At 39.2% G+C, this 21,150-nt stretch overlaps 1 protein-coding gene across 14 annotated transcripts in view; it reads left to right on the forward strand.

The window, feature by feature from the left end:
* The window catches only part of FHOD3 (formin homology 2 domain containing 3), a 377,817-nt gene that overhangs the window by 348,595 nt on the left and 8,072 nt on the right, over nucleotides 1-21,150 (forward strand). For 7 of the 14 annotated variants that reach the window (XM_032118819.1, XM_032118873.1, XM_032118839.1 and 4 more), the window contains 5 exons: nucleotides 4,545-4,574; nucleotides 7,127-7,298; nucleotides 9,240-9,401; nucleotides 9,844-9,920; nucleotides 10,192-10,229. In XM_032118819.1, the coding sequence (XP_031974710.1) occupies nucleotides 4,545-4,574; nucleotides 7,127-7,298; nucleotides 9,240-9,401; nucleotides 9,844-9,920; nucleotides 10,192-10,229 (479 nt within the window). The remainder of the gene's footprint in view (nucleotides 1-4,544; nucleotides 4,575-7,126; nucleotides 7,299-9,239; nucleotides 9,402-9,843; nucleotides 9,921-10,191; nucleotides 10,230-21,150) is intronic. The other 7 variants (XM_032118847.1, XM_032118899.1, XM_032118909.1 and 4 more) reach the window with 4 other exon arrangements.

Raw genomic sequence — 21,150 nt, forward strand, 5'->3', positions numbered from 1 at the left:
GCTGATTACAGTTTTATGGCTCAGGCAACATGGATCAATAGAAGCATATATATATATATATATAAGTATTGAGACTGACATGAATTGAGATTGTATTTAAGTCATTGACTCGTGGTCATTTGTAGATCTTTCTTGGCAATATCCTCTTTACATTTGGAAACCTGCCCCTTCTAGAGAAAATGTTAAACCTGTATTATTATCAAAGGATTTTTTCTTTTGGTCTAGTCTCAGGTTCAGGAAGAGACTCTGATTTTATACAAAGGGTATAATGCAGTCATACAAATTTTCAAAACTACCACTGGAGAAGTTTTACCACTTTCTGCAATTGCTTCTTGGTTTTCCTGATGTATTCTAAAGGAGCTAAAAGACAGCGTTAACCAAAGAGTTTCATAAATTAAAATTTTCATTCCCTCACATAGCTTTGACGCTTTTTACTAGTTTAAGCAAGACTGAGATGTAAAGGAGTTACTGTTTTCCTACTGTGTTCCTACCATATAATGTACTGTTACTGTATTATCTGTCCAGAATAACTGCTATGGCAGGACAGAAAGCTTCTCTATATCCTGTTCCTGCAGAAAATACAAGAGGGAAAAGAGTTCTGGTCACTGGCAGCTGGGTTCAGGAAGCAGAAAAATGGGACCCTTTCAAACCAGAAAAAGGCTTTAGGCTTGACAGTGAATCAGCAAGGGACAGGGACAATGGCCATTTCCTGAAAATGGAGGAAAGGAGGCATCAAGGCCTTTCCCAGAACAAAAGTATTATTGGAAGAAGATCTCTTGTTAAGCTCAAGATGGTGTTGAGATTTGGCAAGAATTAAATGCCATCTGACAGCTAGTGTTACACAAAAAAATATCTTGCAGGTCTTAAGAAAGGGAGCATATTTTGCCTATCACTAATTTGTAATTATAGAACAGTCCTATTAGCTTGAAACCAAAAAGCCTGCAGGAGTAAAAACCAACAGTCTTTAAATTTGCCCTTACAGGAATGTTCTTTAAGGGAGTTATTAATGTGGCCACATAGTTATTTCAGAACTTGCTAAATCTCTTTAACCATAGCCCAGTAATATGCCCTCATTTACCTTCTATTTGAACTGCAGTATATGGTAAAACAGAATTGAAGTTGCATCAGACTATTTGTCACGGCTTCCTCTGACAACTTCAAAGTTATATCTTCCTCAAAACAAGTTTCCAAATCAGCAGGATGGAAGATATTTATGTGTGAAGAATGATGAAAACGTGGAATTTTATTGTAGTTTTGTTTTGGCTGTATCTGGTCTTGATTTTCTTACTGTTTTATATTTGAAGGCTTGGAAAGGGGAGATAGATCAGTAATGCACTGACAGTGATTCACTAGTTAGAAAATACTGATAGAAGAAAGTTGGGATCTTGACATTGGAAAGAAATTTTTATGTAGAAAGTGGTTATAATATGCAGTAGTCATATGGAATTTTACTCTCTGGTTTTGGTGACCTAGAAGTATTGTGTAGTTATTTGAAATTTACCTCCCTATCTTTTTGAAAGTTTCCTCCGGATCTCATTTTTATCCCATCACAGTATACTGCTTTTAGGCAGATAAAGAGGGATTTTAGCAAAAGTGGGAAAGGAATAAGCCAGAACCAACCCTGTTCTTAAGGACAAGGCCTGTGTCTCTTAAACCTTGTCCCCCCTGCAGACTTGGAAGGCAGAGAGGTGCTGGCTCGTTGCATGGAGAGTCTGCTGGCTCTTTGCATGGAGAACTTGCATCAGATTCAACAACTACTCACATGGAGTAGGGCTGAGGAGCACAGTGGGGAATATTTCCAGTCTTTCTTTTAGCCTTTTACCACAGCTATCTTTGTGTTTATATGTTCTTTAATAGCTGAAGTGGACAGGGCACTGTCAGTTTAAATCTTGGTGAATGTTGTCTGGAGGAGAGGGTAAGGAAAAAAAAGAACAGTGAGATGCCACAGTTTCACAGGGAAAATTGCCTAGTCTCTGTAACCCTGTATCTGGCTTTAGCTAATGATAGCACTCATTTCAGGCACTCTAAAAATAACAAGCAAGCAAAACAGGGAAGAAATGCAGTTATAGATACAAGTCAGCTTTTAAATGATTTTTAATAATAGTAGGTAATATAATCATCTGTCTCACAGATTTATGAAGCTCTGCTTTTCATGATACTTAAGAGTTTCAATTCCAGAATTGCTATGTAATAGACATAATATTTTGAAACAGCAAATCCACTGCACAGAAATGCTAGTCTAAAGGAAAAATGTGAGGGCAGGAGGAAGGGAAGGAAGGAAATCTCAAACTGTCCTGCAATATCCAATATAGAATGACAGAAGAATCAAGTGGCCTTTTTTCCTTAAAATTGACATCTTGTGTCTGAAAGTGGTATTCAGTACGGCAATATTCTTTCACTGCTTTTTGGTAATATTACATGTTTAAAAACTCCTACTTTATGGCCATGTCTCAGTGGTTTTATAATGATGAAATAAAGAAGGAAATACAAGGCAGAATGTACACACCAGGGTGAGAGCAGATTCTCTTGTGAAACATAAGGTTGATTTATTTATTTATTTTGCTGCTTTTACTCCTGTTGTCAGTATTTGCTGGAGGCAAATGGCTTTTCAGACATGGAAATATGAAGGGGGTGGTGAACTATTCCTCCTGTGCACTGGAGTAGCTTTGGGTGTAGGACAGTGGTTCTACAAGTGAGTGTTCTCCATGTGGAGCAGGAAGTAGAGAAATGGTAATGCCCAGGCACTGGAGATGAGCAAAGTCAAGCAGAGAAGTGTACATTGCCCTTAAAGTGAGTCCACAGCAGATCACTTCTAGCTAGATTAAATGGGCAGGAAGGCCAGCAGCTGGGACTTCACCCTGTAAAAATCTAGCTTGATGTAAGGTAATAATATAATAGACATTTGTTTGGAGCACATAATTATTTATTATAATTATTATAATCTGTGTTCTCTGATATTTGACCTTGCCCTGACTGCCTTTTGGTATTGTTTAGCTTAATTTGCTCTCCTGCTGCCCTTTATTTACTAGCTGGATGTACAGAATGATGTATTAGATTAGATAGATAGATAGATGGAATTAGAATACAAGAATGTTCATACTTCCTGTTCTTGTTTCTGTTTCCTACTCACAACAAAAAGTGAGGGGTCCTTTTCAGAAAAATTGCACTATAGAGTGACTCCCTGCCCCCAGGGGACAGAAAAAAGACAAACAATATTAATGCAAAGGGAACATACCTGCCACAGTCCCTCTGCAAAACACACTGCCTGTGTTTCTGTCAGTACCACTGTGTCCAAATTAAAATAAGCATCTCACTCTTTGAATAAAACATACCCTTAAAAAGTAATGTTAATGTGCTGCTCAGCAGTCACAGCTAATCTTCTTATGGAAATTGCGCTGAAACTAAGCTGAGGGCCAAAGTAAATCAGACTTTGATTTTTAATGATGGATGTTTCTGGAACAGAATGTATCAATCCCAGACAGAAATCAGAGCTGAGGTGGAGATAAGGTCAAAAATATGTATTTGTAACACTAGGGAGGGGAATAGTATTGGTGGAATGCTTCTTCTAAAAAAACAAAACAAAACCCACAAATAAAAAAAATGCATAGAATTTCTGGCCTATGTTTGCACTTTATAAACAATCAAACTGAAAATTATGGAAAAAAGGAGCCCAGATACTTGAGAAGCCATGTTTGACTTTGGGAAACTTCCATGTGGGGCATCTTCTAACCCAATGAAGAATTCCCCAGGCATTTGGGAACACAGATCTAAATAGTTTGCTAATTCCCTGTAAATCCCCAAACTGAAGAATACTCCATATTCCACAATATTTTTGTATGTCTGTGCATTTAATGTAATACAACTGTCAAGATACTTTTACATGCCTGTCACAGAGGGTGAAAGCCCTGAATGACAGTGGATAATTGCATCTCTCTGATTTCCAGGATCAGGTATCAGGCAAATACTGAAGAACTTTAAGCATTTCTTGAAAGACTACCCAGCGTTTTATTTGAGTGCTCTGTTGAATTGGAAGTTGAAAAGCCCCAGTTCAAAAAAGGAATTAAAACAAACACTTAAGTGTAGAGAAAAGGAATTGCCAAGAAGTTGACCTCTGCACTGAGAGAAACAACAGCCAGGACCTCCCTGTGCTGCCCAGACCTGGAAAAAGGAGAGGGAGTCCTTCCTAGTGTTGTCAGTTTCCATGGGGTGAAAAGTGGGCAAACAACTGCATGACTCAAGGGAGAGAAACAGGATGGGTTAGGGGTAGTTTCAGTTCATCATTTCCCTAAGAAAAATAAGAAAATTTCTATATACACTACTGACAGTGACAGTCTGCTCTACGTACTGTCAGCTAAAAAAAACAAAACAAAACTAAAAGAGCAAGCTGATTGTCTAAGGAATGAATTCCTTATATGTCTTCTATTTTTACATCTTCCTATTGCATAAACAGTACCATGGTTACCTCTTACTCTGTCATGGTTTGATGGTGCTGTCTTTCCTAAATCTTGCTGTTTGTCCTTCTCCACCTTGTCCTTTGTTTCCAGTGGCAGACGGATGAAGAAGAGGATGTTGAGGTATGGTTCTCTGAAAAAGCATGTCATCCTGTGTCTCCTGTGTGCTGTGGCATCTAATTTCTAACTCAGATAGTATGGACTGCTCAACTCCATCTGCTCAACTGAAACGATGAACCAAACATTTTTCTCATACCTTTTTGTCTCAATCATAAGAATGCATTTTTACAGTCAGCTTTAACCATATGCATACCTGTCCTCTTGAATAAGGATGTCCCTATCCGAGGCCTTAATAATTTTAAGTTTCCTCATTTCTTTTCCTTTCTGTCTGTAATGTACTGCAAATTATCCCCATTACCCAAAACATCAGTGATCTAAATGTTATGGGGATCATAAGTTACCTTGGGCTATGGATTACCAGGATAATTTCATACTCATTAAGTAATGGTATTATTTTATAAAGTGTTCAAAAGCATCAGGATATAGGGATGTTAAGCAAATCATAATTGTTTGCCTTGCTGTATAAATTGAGAATGAGACACTTCAGTCATCATAGAGGTGAGCCATGGAGTAGTTCATGTATCTATCATAAAGTGCTCCTGAAGGTGGTGTTCTAGCTATATTCATAATAAAATGGTTTATTGACTTAAGGAGCATCTTTTTTGCAATGCATTTTTTGTTCAGCATTAGAGCTTTCTTCAATTTGCTGAACATAAACAATGTGGTTTAATGCTCACTGTTTCATAGTGGTGGTCATTTGCTCAACAGGCTGGGGTTTGGGCAGCAGTTTATGGCAACATGTGAAAATTAAGGAAATTAAATAAAACCTTCGGCTCTAGAGCTTCGCCCCTAGTGATGGTTTGTGCTGTAGAGCTTGGGGCACAGAAAGAAAATTACATGAATTTGCCTGTTTATGCCAACATGTAACTAACCTATGTGAATAGGAACTAACAGTTATGTGAAGGCTTTATCCTTTGGGATTTTTTTGAGGTTGTATTGATTAGCTGAACAACCCACTTTGTATAAGAGAGTAGTCTTAATGCAAAAACGGCATGCATTTTCATAGGAGTTTTTCTCTAATATTTTTCTATCTCTTAATTTCACATGTGAAACTCTAGCACTTGCGTACTTTTCACATCAAAATGTTGCGAGCTAATATTTTAACAAGAAAACAAACTTCTCACCGTCAAAAATAGGTCTCGTACTGGTATATTTAGCTCAGTGCCTTGTATGGATTATTGTTTTGCTACTCAGTTAACTTGCTATCTTACCCCAAAAAGTCACTATGTTAAAATAGAATCATCTTATCATTGGTTTCCAGATTAAACATTTTCAATTTTCAGTCTTGACATGGGGACTTGGTCAAAGCTCTGAAAGTAGGGCCCAGTCTTTTCTTTCAATTTACCATTCTCTGACAGAAGGGCTTTGCAGGTTTGCATCCCTTTGACTGACTGGCTTGATATCACCAAGTGAAAAATTAATGTTGTTTATTATGCAAAGGAAGAAGAGAATGCAGCACTTGTCCTTTCATCTGTGCTGAATTAGTCAGAGTAAGAAAGATTAAAAGGAAAAACATAACATATTTCGGTGTCTGATGCTGGGCTGATATGACTGAGAGTACCGAGGTTTATTATTATCTGTTGATGCCTGTTTGCTGTCAACAGGGTTGGTATTTCCTGCAGCCAGGGCTGTATTTTCAATGTGCTTTGACCTTTCTGTAGATAAGAGCGTAGTGGCGAACACCAGCACCCAAGCCCTTTGCAAGCAGAGTCTGGGAAGGGAGAGCAGCCCAGCAATGCAAGACCTTCTCCTCAGAAAGTACCCATTTCTGTTGCTCCCACCCGCTCCTAGATGGTTGTTTTGGTAATTGGTGGGGCTGCTGCAGCACCACACTGTGTGTGCCCAGCTAGTGTAGCTGCTGTTGTTCATGCAGTCGTGGTGACAGGGAACCAGAGGGCAGATTCCTCAATCTCTTGTAAGGTTTTGTTTGTTCTTCTAGCTTCTGACTGCAATTTTTGTGTTTTGGCCATGAAATAATTGGGCTGCATGTTTTGGGACCAGGGATTTTTTAAGTGTTAGTGGTAATGTGTTGTTACTTGTAGAGAATTGTGTTTTAGAGCAGTTTGGGAGCTTTCTGTGCAGCAAGGCAGAGAGGCAAGAGGGAAAGGTGTCTCTTCCTAGACCACTCTCCCCATTTTGCCTTGCTACTGAAAGTTGATTGTAGAGAGAAAAAAAAAGCAATTTCTTTCTTCTGTTGGGTCTCATGCTGTTCTTCTCAGCATTATGCCTGACCCCAGATCAGGCCCAGTCTGGATCGAAGGTTTCAAAGCAAGTCTTTGCTTTGTACCTTTTACTCTCAGACATAAGGTCAAAATTACAAAGCTCGAGCTAATGCATCTGTTTTTCCTCTGACTTCTGTCACCCTGGTTCAGGTTTATTTCTGGTCAGGGTGAATACTCTGGGAGAGGAGCAACTGTTGCTGGGCTCTTTTGGAAAGAGCTGCACTCCAAACCAAGCCTGGGAGGACACTTTTTTCCTTGCGATTTGCAGTCGAGACTCTGGCCTATTGTCCATGCTGTTCTCAGTTGAAACAACAAATCCTTTTCCTCCTGCAGTCTGGCAAGTTCTCCAGCAGCTCTCCGCCCTGCCAGAGCCAGCCACAGGGCCTGCAGTATGCTGAGGATGCTGCCGAGCACGAGAACATGAAGGCTGTGCTGAAGACCTCCTCCGTGGGCGGGGAAAGCACCATGGCACTTGGCGTGCGCACTCGGAGCCGGGCCAGCCGAGGTAAGCGCCAAGGTTCCCTCTGGGCCACATTTCTTGTGCTGTGGTAGCCATGCAGGGGCCCAAATGTGGGTCATGTCCCTCTTGGGTAGCACTCACAGCTGAAAAGGTGGAAGGGGAAGGAGAACATCCCAGTGGTAGAAGTGATTCGGGGCATGGGAATGAAGAAGAATTTACCTGAAGTTTGAATACAGCCAGAGTAGGGGCGTCAGGAGTCCAAGCCTGCAGAAATTCTCAATTCTCCCTGCACGATGATGGTAACTGCCCATTAACACCCCAATCCTTGTTCTCATCATGAAAGCAAAACGGGCCATCTGGAGAATTCAGGATGTGGTTTTCCCTTTATTTTCAATAGAACCAAGTAGAAAGTAGCAATTCAAATTCAAGTGAAAAGACCTTGCAGCATTTTATGAATGGGGAGAGGAAAATGGGTAGGAAAAAGATGATGTCTCTTTTAACCACCTCCCTGCTAAACTGCAAAGGTAATGGATACTTGCTTTTGTCTTCCCCTCACCACTCCCATACATGTAATACATGGAAGATGGTTTTGAAGTAAAGGTGATGCACCAAAATTCAAGGCTTCATTTTCCTGCTCTGGTATTTCTTCTCCTTCATATCTGGATATCTTATACTTTCTTGATACTTTTTGATACAACTGAGAGCACATCCACAGCATCCACCTCTCTGTGTGTGTGTAGTTTATTAAGGCTTGAAATCATGACCCTGTCTAATTCAGAGGTTTCACAGCCCCAATGTAAGAAGCCAGTCAGCTAACTAAAGTACGAAGATTAAATAATTCAAGCTGCAGTGCAACAAGCCGAACAGCTGAAGTAATCCACTGAATGCTAACAAGGAGATTGTCCTGATTGTGAGAGTCAGCTTGTGTTCCCCAGAAGAACAGCAGAGGCAGGAGATGGGTGAGCCAGACAGGAGCTTGTCAGGAGCACTGTTGTAATACAACTCCTCCTGACAAGAGCTAGGAGACAAGGCAGCAGAGTAAAGGCCTAATCAAAGCTATTGTTTATGGACTTCAGGGATGTTACATGGCGTGGCCTTGTTGGTGATTTCTTAGCTGCTTGCAATTGTACCACACCCACTGTTCTGCAAAGTTCACTGTCAGTGTTCGCACTGCACACTAGCCTTCAAATTATTTAAAAACAAAACGCACACAGAACAGTAGTTAGTAGTGGAGGAACCCAAAGATGTGTTACACAATGCTCTGTGGAATAAGGAGCTCCAGAGCCTTGGATTCGGAAACATGGGTCACTTGTTTGTTTGTGGTTTTAACCAAAATTGCTTTCAGCTTTTCAGCTTGCTGACAGCTCTTCCACTCGTAACAGAGCACAGTCATGCCAGGACACATACAGCTCTGTAATAAGAAGGTGAATTCTTCATTGTGATGAGACATGTCAAACCAGACCTTGTGCCCTTTTCTTGTCTCCTTTGCACTAGGTTATTATACAGATGCTCAGAAATTGTTCTTTGTTCCTTTCTTTCAGTACAAAGGACCTGTATTTCTGATTTCCATCAATCTCTCAGATGTGCCATGTCTTCTAGTGTCTTTTTAATAGGAGCAGAGAGAAACATGGTCACACAACACTATCCATCCTTGGCTTATAGGCAGCCTCTAGCAGGCATTTGCCAGTTGTGTGGTCAAGAGCAAGACACCGAGGCTGAAAGGAATAGAGAGTGTGTGTGTGTGTATACTATATATATATGTAGTAATTGCTTTTGAGCTCTCGGCTCTCTGCTGGTGCAGCAAAGAGTCTGGGGTATTATTTAGAAATATTCTCCATTAGGCAGTCTTCTCCTTTGATTGAATTGAGGTTGGGATGACTGAGCTGCCTGCTGTAATTTCCCAAAAAACCCGATTGCAAAACCAAAGTGACGCAAGAGGTTTTTCCTGTCTTTTTTTCCCTGAATTCACTTGCTGGGCTTTTCCAGGCCGTATCGGTTCGTGGAATGCTGGCAACGACGATTCACCAAACGCAACGGATGACGCGGCGGATGAGATCATGGACCGCATTGTCAAGTCCGCCACCCAAGTGCCAAGCCAGCGAGCGGTGCCTAGAGAGAGGAAGCGGTCACGAGCAAATAGGAAGTCGTGTGAGTATAAGGCTATTAAATTGCTCAAAATAAGAAAACATGCAAATATTTATGTATACTGGTGTATGATCCAGGCCTTTGGTCGGCAGACATGCATTGGAAGTGGCTTGAGTGTGTGATGGTGATTGGCTTATGTTCCTCTTGCTGTAGTTTAAACAATGTTGTATGCAGTGGGTGATTCTGTCTTCTACAGAACTTGAAATGTCCTTAGCAGACAGACAAGAATGGTTTATGGTGCTTTCTGACAGTACCTATGCATAACTAGAGAAGTCAGATCAGGACCTCAGATGGAGACTGCTTAAAATGCTGTAACCTACTGTGAACTGGCATAAAAATTAATAGTTGTGTCTGTAGCTGAATTTATTCATAAAGCAAAAAGTAGTTTGAGATATTTCGCCTTTTAAAATCTTTCTCTCTCGTGCTGTGTGCTATCTTTCCGCAGCCCTGAAAACAAAATGTCTACTGCTGCTTGGCTGCAAAGTGGTTATAGAGGAGTTTAACTTCCACTGGGAAGAAAAGGTAGCACATTTATAAGGTGGTCTTTCAATGGTGTAGTGTGGCCTTGGGGCTGAGCTGCGGGACCCAAGTTTGAGGAGTTTGGTTTCATGCTTTAGTAAACCCAATGTTTAAGAGGTGATGAATTTTCTGGATTTGTTGGTTTTTTTTCTCATGTGCAGAAACTTGTACAAATACTATGAGAAGGATAACTACTGAAAGAACGTAAGATTTTAGTGTTTAACATCATTAACCATATGTGGCTTTTTGACTACCTTTCCATCCATTTTTTTAGCATTTCTGGGAAGTTAGGACAAAGAGGAGACAACAACAGTGAGTGAAAAATGACACAGATTTCCTTTTTTGTGGAGTTGTTCTAACATAATGGGTGATCAAAGACATTTGGTATTTGCTATAAACTAGCTTGTGCTGAAAGCATATTCACTTTCCCCAATAGGCTAAGAAAAGAACTTCTGCATGTAGCAAGAGCAGAAGAAAAGTGGACACTCTGGTCAGATGAGCCACTCTCTAAAAAAGAAAATGAGCTGACACTGGATTGTCTGTCTTACTTTCTGTCATACACAGTGCCTTACCTCTTTGTGGCATCACCTGCTCCTACCCACTTCCCCACACAGTTCTGGTGTTCTGCACGTGCTGACTGCTGCAGTTGGCTTGTGCATAGCAAATAAATCTCCTGTATGTTTGCCTATTTCCATGGATTATCCCTATTTCCATGGTTTATCCCATGCTGAAATATTTCCTCTGTTAGCAACACTGTCTGCATACACACATATACCAAAACCTCTTATTCCTAATTTTTGCCAGATACCTTTTTCCCAAGGAAGCACTTGCTGCAGAAACAACAGAACAGGATAATAATGATAATAAAAATACTATATATTTTTCAACTGAACTGTCTTTTATACTCAGTAAAAACATTAACAGGGATTAAACAGTCAGTAAATGTTTAGGCTGGGACTGATTTCCATTGTAATTAATCATGATAGAATTCAGCTCTTGTGCTTGTTTGTTCTTTGAGATCTGGATGAGACTCTTAAGTGGGCTAAAAGACAGTTTCAAAACAAACATAAAGTTCAGTAGTTTAGTGTCCCTTTTAGCTGACATGTGCAGAAGTGTGGAAGGAGAACATCCTAACTGAGCTGTTTCACTCTGATAGGTAGTCAATATACCTGGATGATGCATTAATGAAGTAGTATATCTTTAAAATACACTCAGCTGGACTGATAATATGACATCTCCAAGAAATGAAGAGACATCAGCCCTTGCTAATGCATGATGTGAGTTAAATGAGAAGAAGACATTCCAGTTAGAAACACATAAACATACAAGAAAGTAGATTTTTAGGCATATCTCAATGATTTAGATTAGTAGGCACTATAATATTTATTACCTGTAGAACAAAAAGACCCTATTATCTAATAGGTTTGATTCACCACCTTCAATCTTCAGACTCCCATACACGTCTTTTGGCTTTTGCCATGAGCTTGGTATTCAATCTATTCACAGACATCAAAGAGAAACTCACTTGAAAGGAATGATTTTTTTTCCCTGTGCATCATGTTGCATACATCTCATTGCTTTCAGTACACAACTGGAAACCTTGTCAGGCTCACTTAGCATTCAGCTAAGATTTTAGTGAGCATGAAATGAGATGCATGTTTTTAGCAAAATCAGAAACCCAAAAGATTTATATGCAGTTGCACTATAAACATTTGCTGTGGTTCCAGCAGAAGGTTCTCATGGGCAAGAGATTTTTTGCCATAAAAAAAGACAGTGAAATGTGAAGTAAAAAAAAGAAATTAATCATTCAAGTCATTTATAGCTAGGGGAAAGCAGAAATAGGTTTATGGAAAAGGTTATGTTAAATTCAGGAAGCAGTTGCAATGGGAAAATGAGACATCTTGACATGTTCATTTGAAGCATTTTACCTTTTGTGGGTGTTGAGCAGCGTGACCATATCTGGTATGTAGAGAGCTTGGTTAGGGGATAATGATGTAGAAGAGTTTGAAAGCTTGGGCTAATCATCAGAACTATAAAATGGGAGGAGGAATAAGGCAGGGAGTCATCCCACAAAAGACAGATGGAAATGTCTGTATCTGTTGGTTGAAGATAGGAAGGGTCACTGATAAATCAAGATATGACTAGTAGGAAGGAATTTGTTCAGTGGGAGCTGAAGTGAATTACAGAAATCTAAGGTACATGGTAAGTGCATAACAACTGATGATCTGAAGAGAGAGATTCTGTGCTAGACCTTTACACTGTGGAAGATCTTCAGGATAAAATTTGTCATTTAGAGTTACAGTAACCAACTGGAAGTCACTGCCTTATGACAGTCGTTCAGCGACCTGCCTACCAGATATCCTAGAGTGGCATTATATCTGAGACAATAACATTGCAGTTGTATTTGTTCATCAGAAAGCCACAGGACTGAATGAGCCACAGAAACTGAAATGCTCTGTCACCCCCTCGAGGTAATTGTTCAGAGACAGCTTCAAAGCAAGTTCCCATGGGAAGATTTTTCTGACTTTTTTCCTCTTATGTTTATATTCTGTGTGTAAAAAACAGACCCCAGCCACTAGAGATGTCAGTTCAGCATGTTTTAAAAGCATAAAAATTAAGCATTAAATTAAGTTGAAAAGACACTGTTTCTGTTCTTGAAGTTTGAGGGCAGCTTTCTGCAAGAAGGTTTTCTATAATATTATAGGGAGCTGTTCAACTTAGCAATGAAATAAAGATAATGTAATTAGGATTGTCTGGTTCTCCTATAAGTTTAGAAAAGCCTTCCCAAAGGGTGCTATAACAAACAATGAGTGCAAGGGAAAGTTGGGATAAGGAAGTTTTAAGAATCACTCTACTTGATAATCCAAATTTCATAAAGACTAGCAGTATCATCCATAAGATACAATTTTTACTTAAGTATATTTATTTAAAGAGCTCCCCCACAACTCCATAATAGAAAATAGGAATACTGTTTTCTTTCTTGTCCTGGCTGTCTATTTAAATATTGATCCCTTAACAGAAAACCAGTCTGCTCAGAATTAGACTCTTGCTGAGGTGCCATCTCTGTGTCAATCTCATTGAACTGGATGGAACTGTCTCAGGAGAATGATACAATTCCTATGAGTCAGCATCAGGAAAAATCATACTCCAGTTTATTATTAAACATGAATAAGCATATGGAAGATATTTGCACTAATTCTGACATACATAAGGCAGCACTTGTGAATGCTGAGCTAAACAGGGTTATATATTTGAAAGGAAATAGCTCTTTAAAGATTGCTTGACTACTCAGCAGTTTCTGCATCTAGATCTTCATCTGACCCTGGATGATGAACTATAATGTAGGGCCGGGTGTGACTGGGATTTGATGATGAGTAGCACAGTGATGGTTTTATCAGATGCTGCTGGAGACACTGCATGGGGATGGCACAGAGTGAGAGGCTTGTTTTCCCACACAGTGTTTTATCTCTGAGTGTCTCTGTGTGTGTGCACACTCCTGTTATTCTTAGATTTTATTAAAATTGAAAATCTGCTTTAGATTTGAGTTAGTGAAGAGGGTTTGGAACACATAATAATTGAATCACAATTTAATCTAATATTCGAGTGATATAACTTAATCAAACTGATTTGTGATGTTTAAAAAAGAGACAGACATGATAATGCCTTGCTCTTCTATCAGGCTTTGAAATCATGTGCTAGCCTACTAATACAGACCCTTGAGGTATGGAAACATCTCATAAGGATTTATTGATTTATTTGTATAATGGCTTGCAGGGAGTAAAAAATTCTTGCAATCATGATGCAGAAATGGGTCTAAGGCACCACCCAAGTAGGTGGAGATAGGAACTGAGTCAAGTTTACCTGAATCTGAGACAAATAAACTCAGGGCTGGTGGATTAAATTTAACTGCAGAACATGCTAGGTCAGGTATTTCATACTGAAAAAGTGAAATAGAAATCAGCCTGCTGTCATCAGGTGCTTAAATGTGGGAAAGAGCTCTGCCAAAGGACCAGGCATGGAGACCAGCTTTAGACAAGTTTTAGTACCACATGCAGTGCTGCTTTGGAATAAACAGGTTTGTAATCAAACAAAATACTACATGGGACACTACTTGAATCCAAAGGCGCATGGATTTTGTTGAGCATTCATAGGGTGCATTATGTAACTTTTTCTTCATATTTTCTTTGTTATTTTCATTATTTTTCAGTTTCATGTCTCTCCACTTACTTTTTCTGGCTTTGAAAATGTACAGAAGTGCCAAAATACCAGGAGGGAGACTGTTCTTCTGGTATTTATAGCCTGACTAAGAGCAGGATTTAATGGAAATTATACTTTTAAAAAAATGAAAACCTTGCAAGAAGAAAGACTATATAAAATGCTTTAAAGGAAAACAACTTCACTTTGAATTTGCAATTAATTATTTAGGATTTGAGTAGCTGGATCCTATCAGGAGTTAGAGTATGGGGCAGAGTAATCTAGTTAGTGATGCATATTTAGGAACCATTCTTTGCATTTAGAAAAAGTAAATGTATGACTGATGGTATTCAGTATCAAAGTCTGTTTGTTCCTACACAAAGTACTGAGCCTTCAAAAGGTCAATACCCGGTTAATAAAAATGTAATTATTGAATGAAAATAGAATGCGAGATAAAGCACTTAGAGCTCTGGCAGCTGGAAGGTTATCCCCATTAGATGCCAAGATAGCTTGTGTCTTGAGTGCCTTTTAAGTCATACATTCTTCCATCCCTAGGATGGCAAGGTCTTTGCAAAAATAGGAGAACTAAACTCTGTGATCTACAATAAATAAAAACAAAACCAATAAATTTAAATTACTAAATAGTTAATGAATTACTAATAAGTACAGTTGACCACAATAAGCTGTAGAAATTGATGTATCTGATCAGGGTGAGATCTCTGTAGTCCTATATCTCATCTGTGCCAGAGGCTATACATCAAAAGCTGTAGGAGAACAAACAGGAGAGGTAGAATCATAGAAACACAGACTCATCCAGGTTGGAAAAGACCTCTAAGTTAATCAAGTCCAACCTTTGACTAAGTAACACCATACCTGCCATCATGTTGCATAACCATTAGCCATTAGCTGCATAACCCATAGAACTTACCATGAGTTTTGATAGTTATAAAATTATTTAAATCTTGAGGCTGAATAGCTGGTTCCATATTTTCTGTTTTGTCCATTGTAATTGATAACATATGTAATTGTGATTGTTGATAGTAATACCATTTCTAAGTCGGCACACATTTATTTATGAGTGTTCAGTTTCTGCTTTACAGTGTGTGTTACAGGGTTTTTTAATAGCTTTCTTTTAAGATATCTGATCTTGACAGACAGGGGTAGACATTCTACTTTTTGCATGTTCGAATGTATAGTACCTATATATTTTGCTGGCAGTCTCCATGAGTTTCAAACTGTATCTCTCATACCTCAGCATGTCTTCAAGAGTGTTTGCCTGGTCCTAGCACTGTAGAGGAAACCTGAAATCATCCTGTACAGTTCTACATCATGTAGCCTTCAAAACAAAACGGTTTTTGAAAGGCTGGTTTAAATATCTAGTTTAAAAAATTGCTTGTAAAAGAGGCTTAAATTCATTTTCCACTCACTATTTTAGAGGAATCTGTGAGTCATTTCTAGAATGAGTTTTATTCTGATAGAAATTATTTCTTTTGGGGCTCCTAGCCTCAAACTTTCTGCTTGAAACAGCTTTTTTTTTTAGAAGTCAGATGTCAAATTAACCCAACCTGCACCAATATGTTTATTCCTTAACTTTATGTTGGATTCCTGTACCACTATTAGAGATACTGTGGATTGTATTTGCTCAGAATGGGGCAGCATTGTTGTAATACAGCAACTGAGGAAGGGGTGAGAAGTCGCTGCATTGATGTGTTAAGTCAGAATTAAATATTCAATGTTTACAAAAACTATAAAATGTCTTTTATCCCTGTTTATTTCACTTCACAGGGGGAATAGGGATATGAACACTACACAGACATTCATAAGTACATGTACATTACAGCACCCAAGCACAAAGGGGGTGGTGTAGGAACAAGGAGAAAACTGCTGCTATGCTGGGTAGTCCCAGGTGGTTTTAGAGTGGCTGTCACCTCATGGGACTAAATGCCCATCCAGGTGAAGCTGGTGTCCCCCCCAGATCTGACAGCATAGACAGACCATCCTTGTGCTGTGTTTCCAACACTGGGAGAACCAAATGCAACTTCTCATGGGCTTCTAGATGAGGATTTACAAGTGCTGGAATCTCTCTTGCCATCTCTTCCTGGCCAAGTGGCACTTCCTTAATTTCAGGAGAGAGCAGACTTCAGGTAATGTGGGGGAAACTGGCAGGAGATGAGCAGCTGATACAGAGCAAGTGATGTCAGTATTATATGTAGGAAATCAAGCTGTTCCTGTTCCCTGCCCACTGCATATTGGCATTGACATTTTCTGTATAAATACTTTCATTACAGTACACAGTTTTGCTACTTTTTCAACTGTAGTTCTGTAGGGAAAAAAAATAACTTTACTCCATTTGTTTGCATCTTACAGGAGATACAAATTGTTGTTTTCACTTTTGCCAGTTTGCTATTCACTGCATCAGTGAATTCATCTACGTTCCCCTCTGATTTTATTTTAATTGATGTATTTTAAAGGTAAAGGCTTTTGAATTCTTGTCACAGGATTAATTCCCAAAAGTAGGATACCTAAATTTCAAGTATTTAAAAAATATGGATAGTTGAGTGGCACACCATTAATCCAAAGTTGATAAGTATTTTGTTTGCTCTCTTCTGTATTAAAGTAACTTGCAAATTTATCTCCAGTCAGTAATTTATTCCTTATTTGCATCATCCTTCCTTCCTGAAAGATGATGACTTTCAGCATCCTAGTAAAAACTCTGCGGCAGTGAGTTGCTGGCTGACAAAATCACCGAGTTATTCTGGAAAGCACTTCATCTGAGAACGGGAGAATGCAGAGCGGTACCGGGTAGCTTTTCACACTGCCTTACAAAAGAAGGGCGGCCACAAGCCCGATCTCCTGTGTGGCTTTCCGGAGCGTGGCGCTGCCACAGCTGCCAAAGGGAGCCCTCTGCTGCCACCAAGGAGATTAGCAGGAGGAGCTGGGAAGGCAGGGGTTTGCTTGGACACGAGTATCAGAAGTGTTTGCAGGGAAGTCTCTCCTAGAAGAAGAACGAAAACGTTTCACAAAAAGCTATTTTGGATTTATCTTGCCCCAGCACTATGGCCAAGAAATAATTTATATAAGTATATATATGGCTTTCGCTTTCTCTAGGCAGAATAACACCACCTGATTAGTGTAATTACAACATTGTTTTCATCACAATTATTTTTCACCTGATATGATGCTTTTTATGGTTTTATTCCCCAGAGTGGATTCCTAACGGGGAAAATTAATTTGCATTCCGCAGAGCCCAGGTGCTCAAACTTCGCCACAGTCCTCTGCCAAGTCACTCCCCGAGAGACATCTCTGTGTTCAGAGCCTGATAAACCCCCTTAGTGGGTCATTTTTAAATTCCAAATGAAATGTAAAGGCTGCAGGCCTTAAACACTTACATTAGATGGTTTACTTTTTGTATCCCATCTCCTGTCTTTTTCCAACCTGTGCATTGTTAATGTATGGTCTGGTCTTGAACATAGTGTATAGTGACTCAGTCATGACTCACTATATACTCAGTCATGCAGACGTGGTTGTTGGTGAGCTTTATGCACTTGATGCTTTACCTGTTATTTGTGGAATCACTTCTGACTGGTGAAGTCAAGTGAGAGAAATTATGAAAGGGGTGGCAGCAGAATTGCTTTTATTAGTAACTCTTTATAGTGGAATTCACGTAAGTCCTGAATATCAAGGGGATTGTCATAGAAGGCATTCGAAGAAGGAGTTAAATCTTCTTTTCTGCTCTACTGTTGGGACTGTGGAAATGATGATCTGTGAAATACATAAAGTTGGAAACTTCAACAGTTTCAACTACATGTTAAATATTACTTTGAAAGCCCGTATGCTCTTCATGCAGCCCAGGTTCTCTAAGGCAATGTTACTTTTTGTTCCCTATAACATAAGCCACCTGGAGATGAAAAACAAGTTTAGCTTTCCTTATGAAGTGCCAGTTTGCCCTTTCCCACTGCTAGACTCCTCTTTATGTCACAGCCACCACAAGTCATACCCAGAGGTGGTTGTGAACTACAAAATTTCTTGTTAGGAAAGACTTCTGCCATCTATGAAGTGTTGACAGGACTCAAAGCAAAGCTGCAGAATAATACATAATAATGTGTTGGTTCCAGGAGCTTTCTGTGTGGCTGACCCAGACAAAGACCACATTTCAGTTGTCTCTACTTCTTCAGAGAAGTGTGTGATATAGTCCAAAAATTCACCCACAAATCTCCATAAGAAAATCTCTACACATACTGTTATAGTATTTCTATTAAGCATTTAGACCTACTGGTATTAAGCAATGATATGTGTATAATGAACCTATATAACCTATATACGGTGGCATAAAAATATGACAAGTATTAAAACAAGAAAATATGAGCAAGAGTGTCTGGGTTGAACTTTGGAGTTGCAAATTGCCACTGCTGGACTTGCTGTAGTAAAGCCCAAGACAATGTGTTAAATGTAAATGTATGAGAACATAGACCAAGTGTGCAAGCTGGATATGGATAGGTAACAGAAAAAAAACCCCTAAGATACATTAAATGAAAGGAGATGATGGAGCTGGCCTGCATTGTCTCTTCTAATTTGCCCTTCCTGCTGTCCTCACTGTGTAATTTACAGCCACATGGGAATTTTCTTTGTTCCAAATCAGCAACTTGCAGCTGCATTACCTTTGTAGCTGGGACCGAGGGAAAGTTCTGTGGCTGCCACGTCTTTGTAGCAGGAATGGCACTCATTCTGTGACTGCCTGAGCAGGGGAATGGTCATATCTGTTCTGCCTTACAAGTGACTCACATAAATGTAGATACACATGCCAAATGCTATTGCAAATGTAGGAATAAATGGAGCCAGTCTGGCTGATCTTTACTGTTTGTTGAATCTTTAAAAAAAAAAAAAAAAAGGTAGGGAGCGAGGAAATTAGAAGTGTTATTTGCTCTTTAAGAAAACAACCAAAGCCTAGATAATTATATTCTCTGACAAAGCTATGCTTAGGGAATTACTCTTTTTTAAAACTTTTCCAGTGTAGTGTGAGGGCTATGTGTATCTGTAGATTTTGACCCAACAGGCAGAGTCAAATTCATTGAGTTCATCATAAGCACACTGCATTTTGCCAGGATATAAAATAGAGTTCTAGATTTCATGATTAACAAAGAATATCACACCCTCTAACCCCAGAAAAACAACATTTAGTTTCTTGGTTATGGGATCTCAGCGGGCTTTGCTTGTGACAAGAGTAAAAGTTATTTTCTCTCTATGTTATGTTTCTTTAGCAAATGTTTTAAAAATTGCTTGAAGAACCTAAAAGGTCGTTTGAAAGTCTTATTTTTATTGTCACTGCCTCCAAAATACATTCCATAACTCAGTTTAATGTGATCTGCAGCAGGCCAAGAGTTTTACAAGCCAAGATATTATGTCTAGTCCAGTTAGAGACACGACAAAGTTCAGTGAAGCAGGGAGAGTGAAGATCTAGGTTGAGAAATGTAATTTTGCATTGTCTATAAAACATGGAAGGAAAATCTCTCCCTGCATTCAGTTTTGATGATGAAATGTGTTCATGACCTAAGGTAGAGGAACCCTACCAAGCACTTTATGAGGAAATAGACAAATGACTGAGGACATCTGTATAACAGAATGTCAAGACAAGGTTCACCCACCTCCCACAGCAGTTATTGCTCCTGTAGATAACTCAGCTTTCTCGTGGTTTCATCACCCACAAGCCTCCATATTCAACAAGTCAGTGCAGAGAATAGTGGGGCTGGAACTTGTGTTACTCTGGATGCTGCACCATCCACTCTATCTTCAGATGAGGAAATGTACTGTAATTTGTGTGTATTAGATACAATTTTTATATAAAGACACCCTTTATCAGACTACTTCCATCTCCCTAAGTACATAATACTTCAAACACTAAGTGGCTTTGTGCCAGACTGTCCTGTTGCATTGTAGGGTTAAGAGTTCCCTCATTTGAGTGTGGACCATGGTTCTGTCAGCTGTTATCCTTGCAGTTGCCTATTGATGGCAGACAGCTTTAATCTTGCCAGTAGCCACAGTACTTTGCAGTAATCGGCCCCACACGCTTAGTTTATACAAGTCAACAGCTGTCAGTTTTCATGGGAATCATTCTGTCACTGAAAAGATTCTTCACATCTTTGCTTTTTATTATTTTCTTGACGATCTCATTATGACCACCAAAGTTCTGCATTGTTTGGAGCTCTTTTTTTCCCAACTTCTGGCCTTAATACCCTAAGTCACTGGAATATCTTAAACCCAAGTTGTCATTCTCTGTATTAAAGGAGAGCTGAGTTAGACCAGAGGGATGTTTTGTTTAATTACAGCTGTGTATGTCCCAGCAATTCATTGAGTATTGTCATTCCTACTTGTTTTGCAGTGGCACAAAAAATACAAGTCTGGGGTTGGTCTCCAGACTTCTGGCGCGAATCACACAGCAAACCCAGAACAGGGCACTTTGCCACCTGATACAAACAGGATTTCTTTTCTTCATAAAAGTCATAAAAGGGTTAATAGAAAAGGATCTCAGTCTAATACTTTAGTATGTTTGATAGGTAGGCATCTGGAGATTCAGAGACTTACCTTATTTAATGTAAAGAAGACAACTTACTTTTCCATGAAGATGGTTTCTACCATGATATTTTAACTCTTAATTATGGTTTCTGAATATAAACTCCAGTAGTTTTCTTCAAAGAGACCTATATGTTATTGTAAATCCATTTGGCTTTTCCTAGTAAACTAGTAATTCTCTTACTCAAGCTGATGGAGGAATTGAAACGACTGTGTTCTGCTTGGTGGAAGTTACAGAGGCACACATTTCCCTTTCAGTTGTTAGAGTCTCAGCTCAGTTATTTGTGCAGTAGAAATTGCACTGACCTACAGGAGGTTGTTCTAGATTTATCTTGTCATAAATAAGAGCAGAATTTAGCTTAGTCCAGTACCTAACCAGTGTTAGCAGAGTACATCAGTTCCTGTGAAATATTTCCGAACAGGAATAATAATTTGTTCTCTTCCTGTCTGACAAGAAAAAAGAGATTTGTTT

Source organism: Corvus moneduloides, chromosome 1, assembly GCF_009650955.1.
Source record: "Corvus moneduloides isolate bCorMon1 chromosome 1, bCorMon1.pri, whole genome shotgun sequence".
In the NCBI taxonomy this organism is placed as follows: Eukaryota; Metazoa; Chordata; class Aves; order Passeriformes; family Corvidae; genus Corvus; species Corvus moneduloides.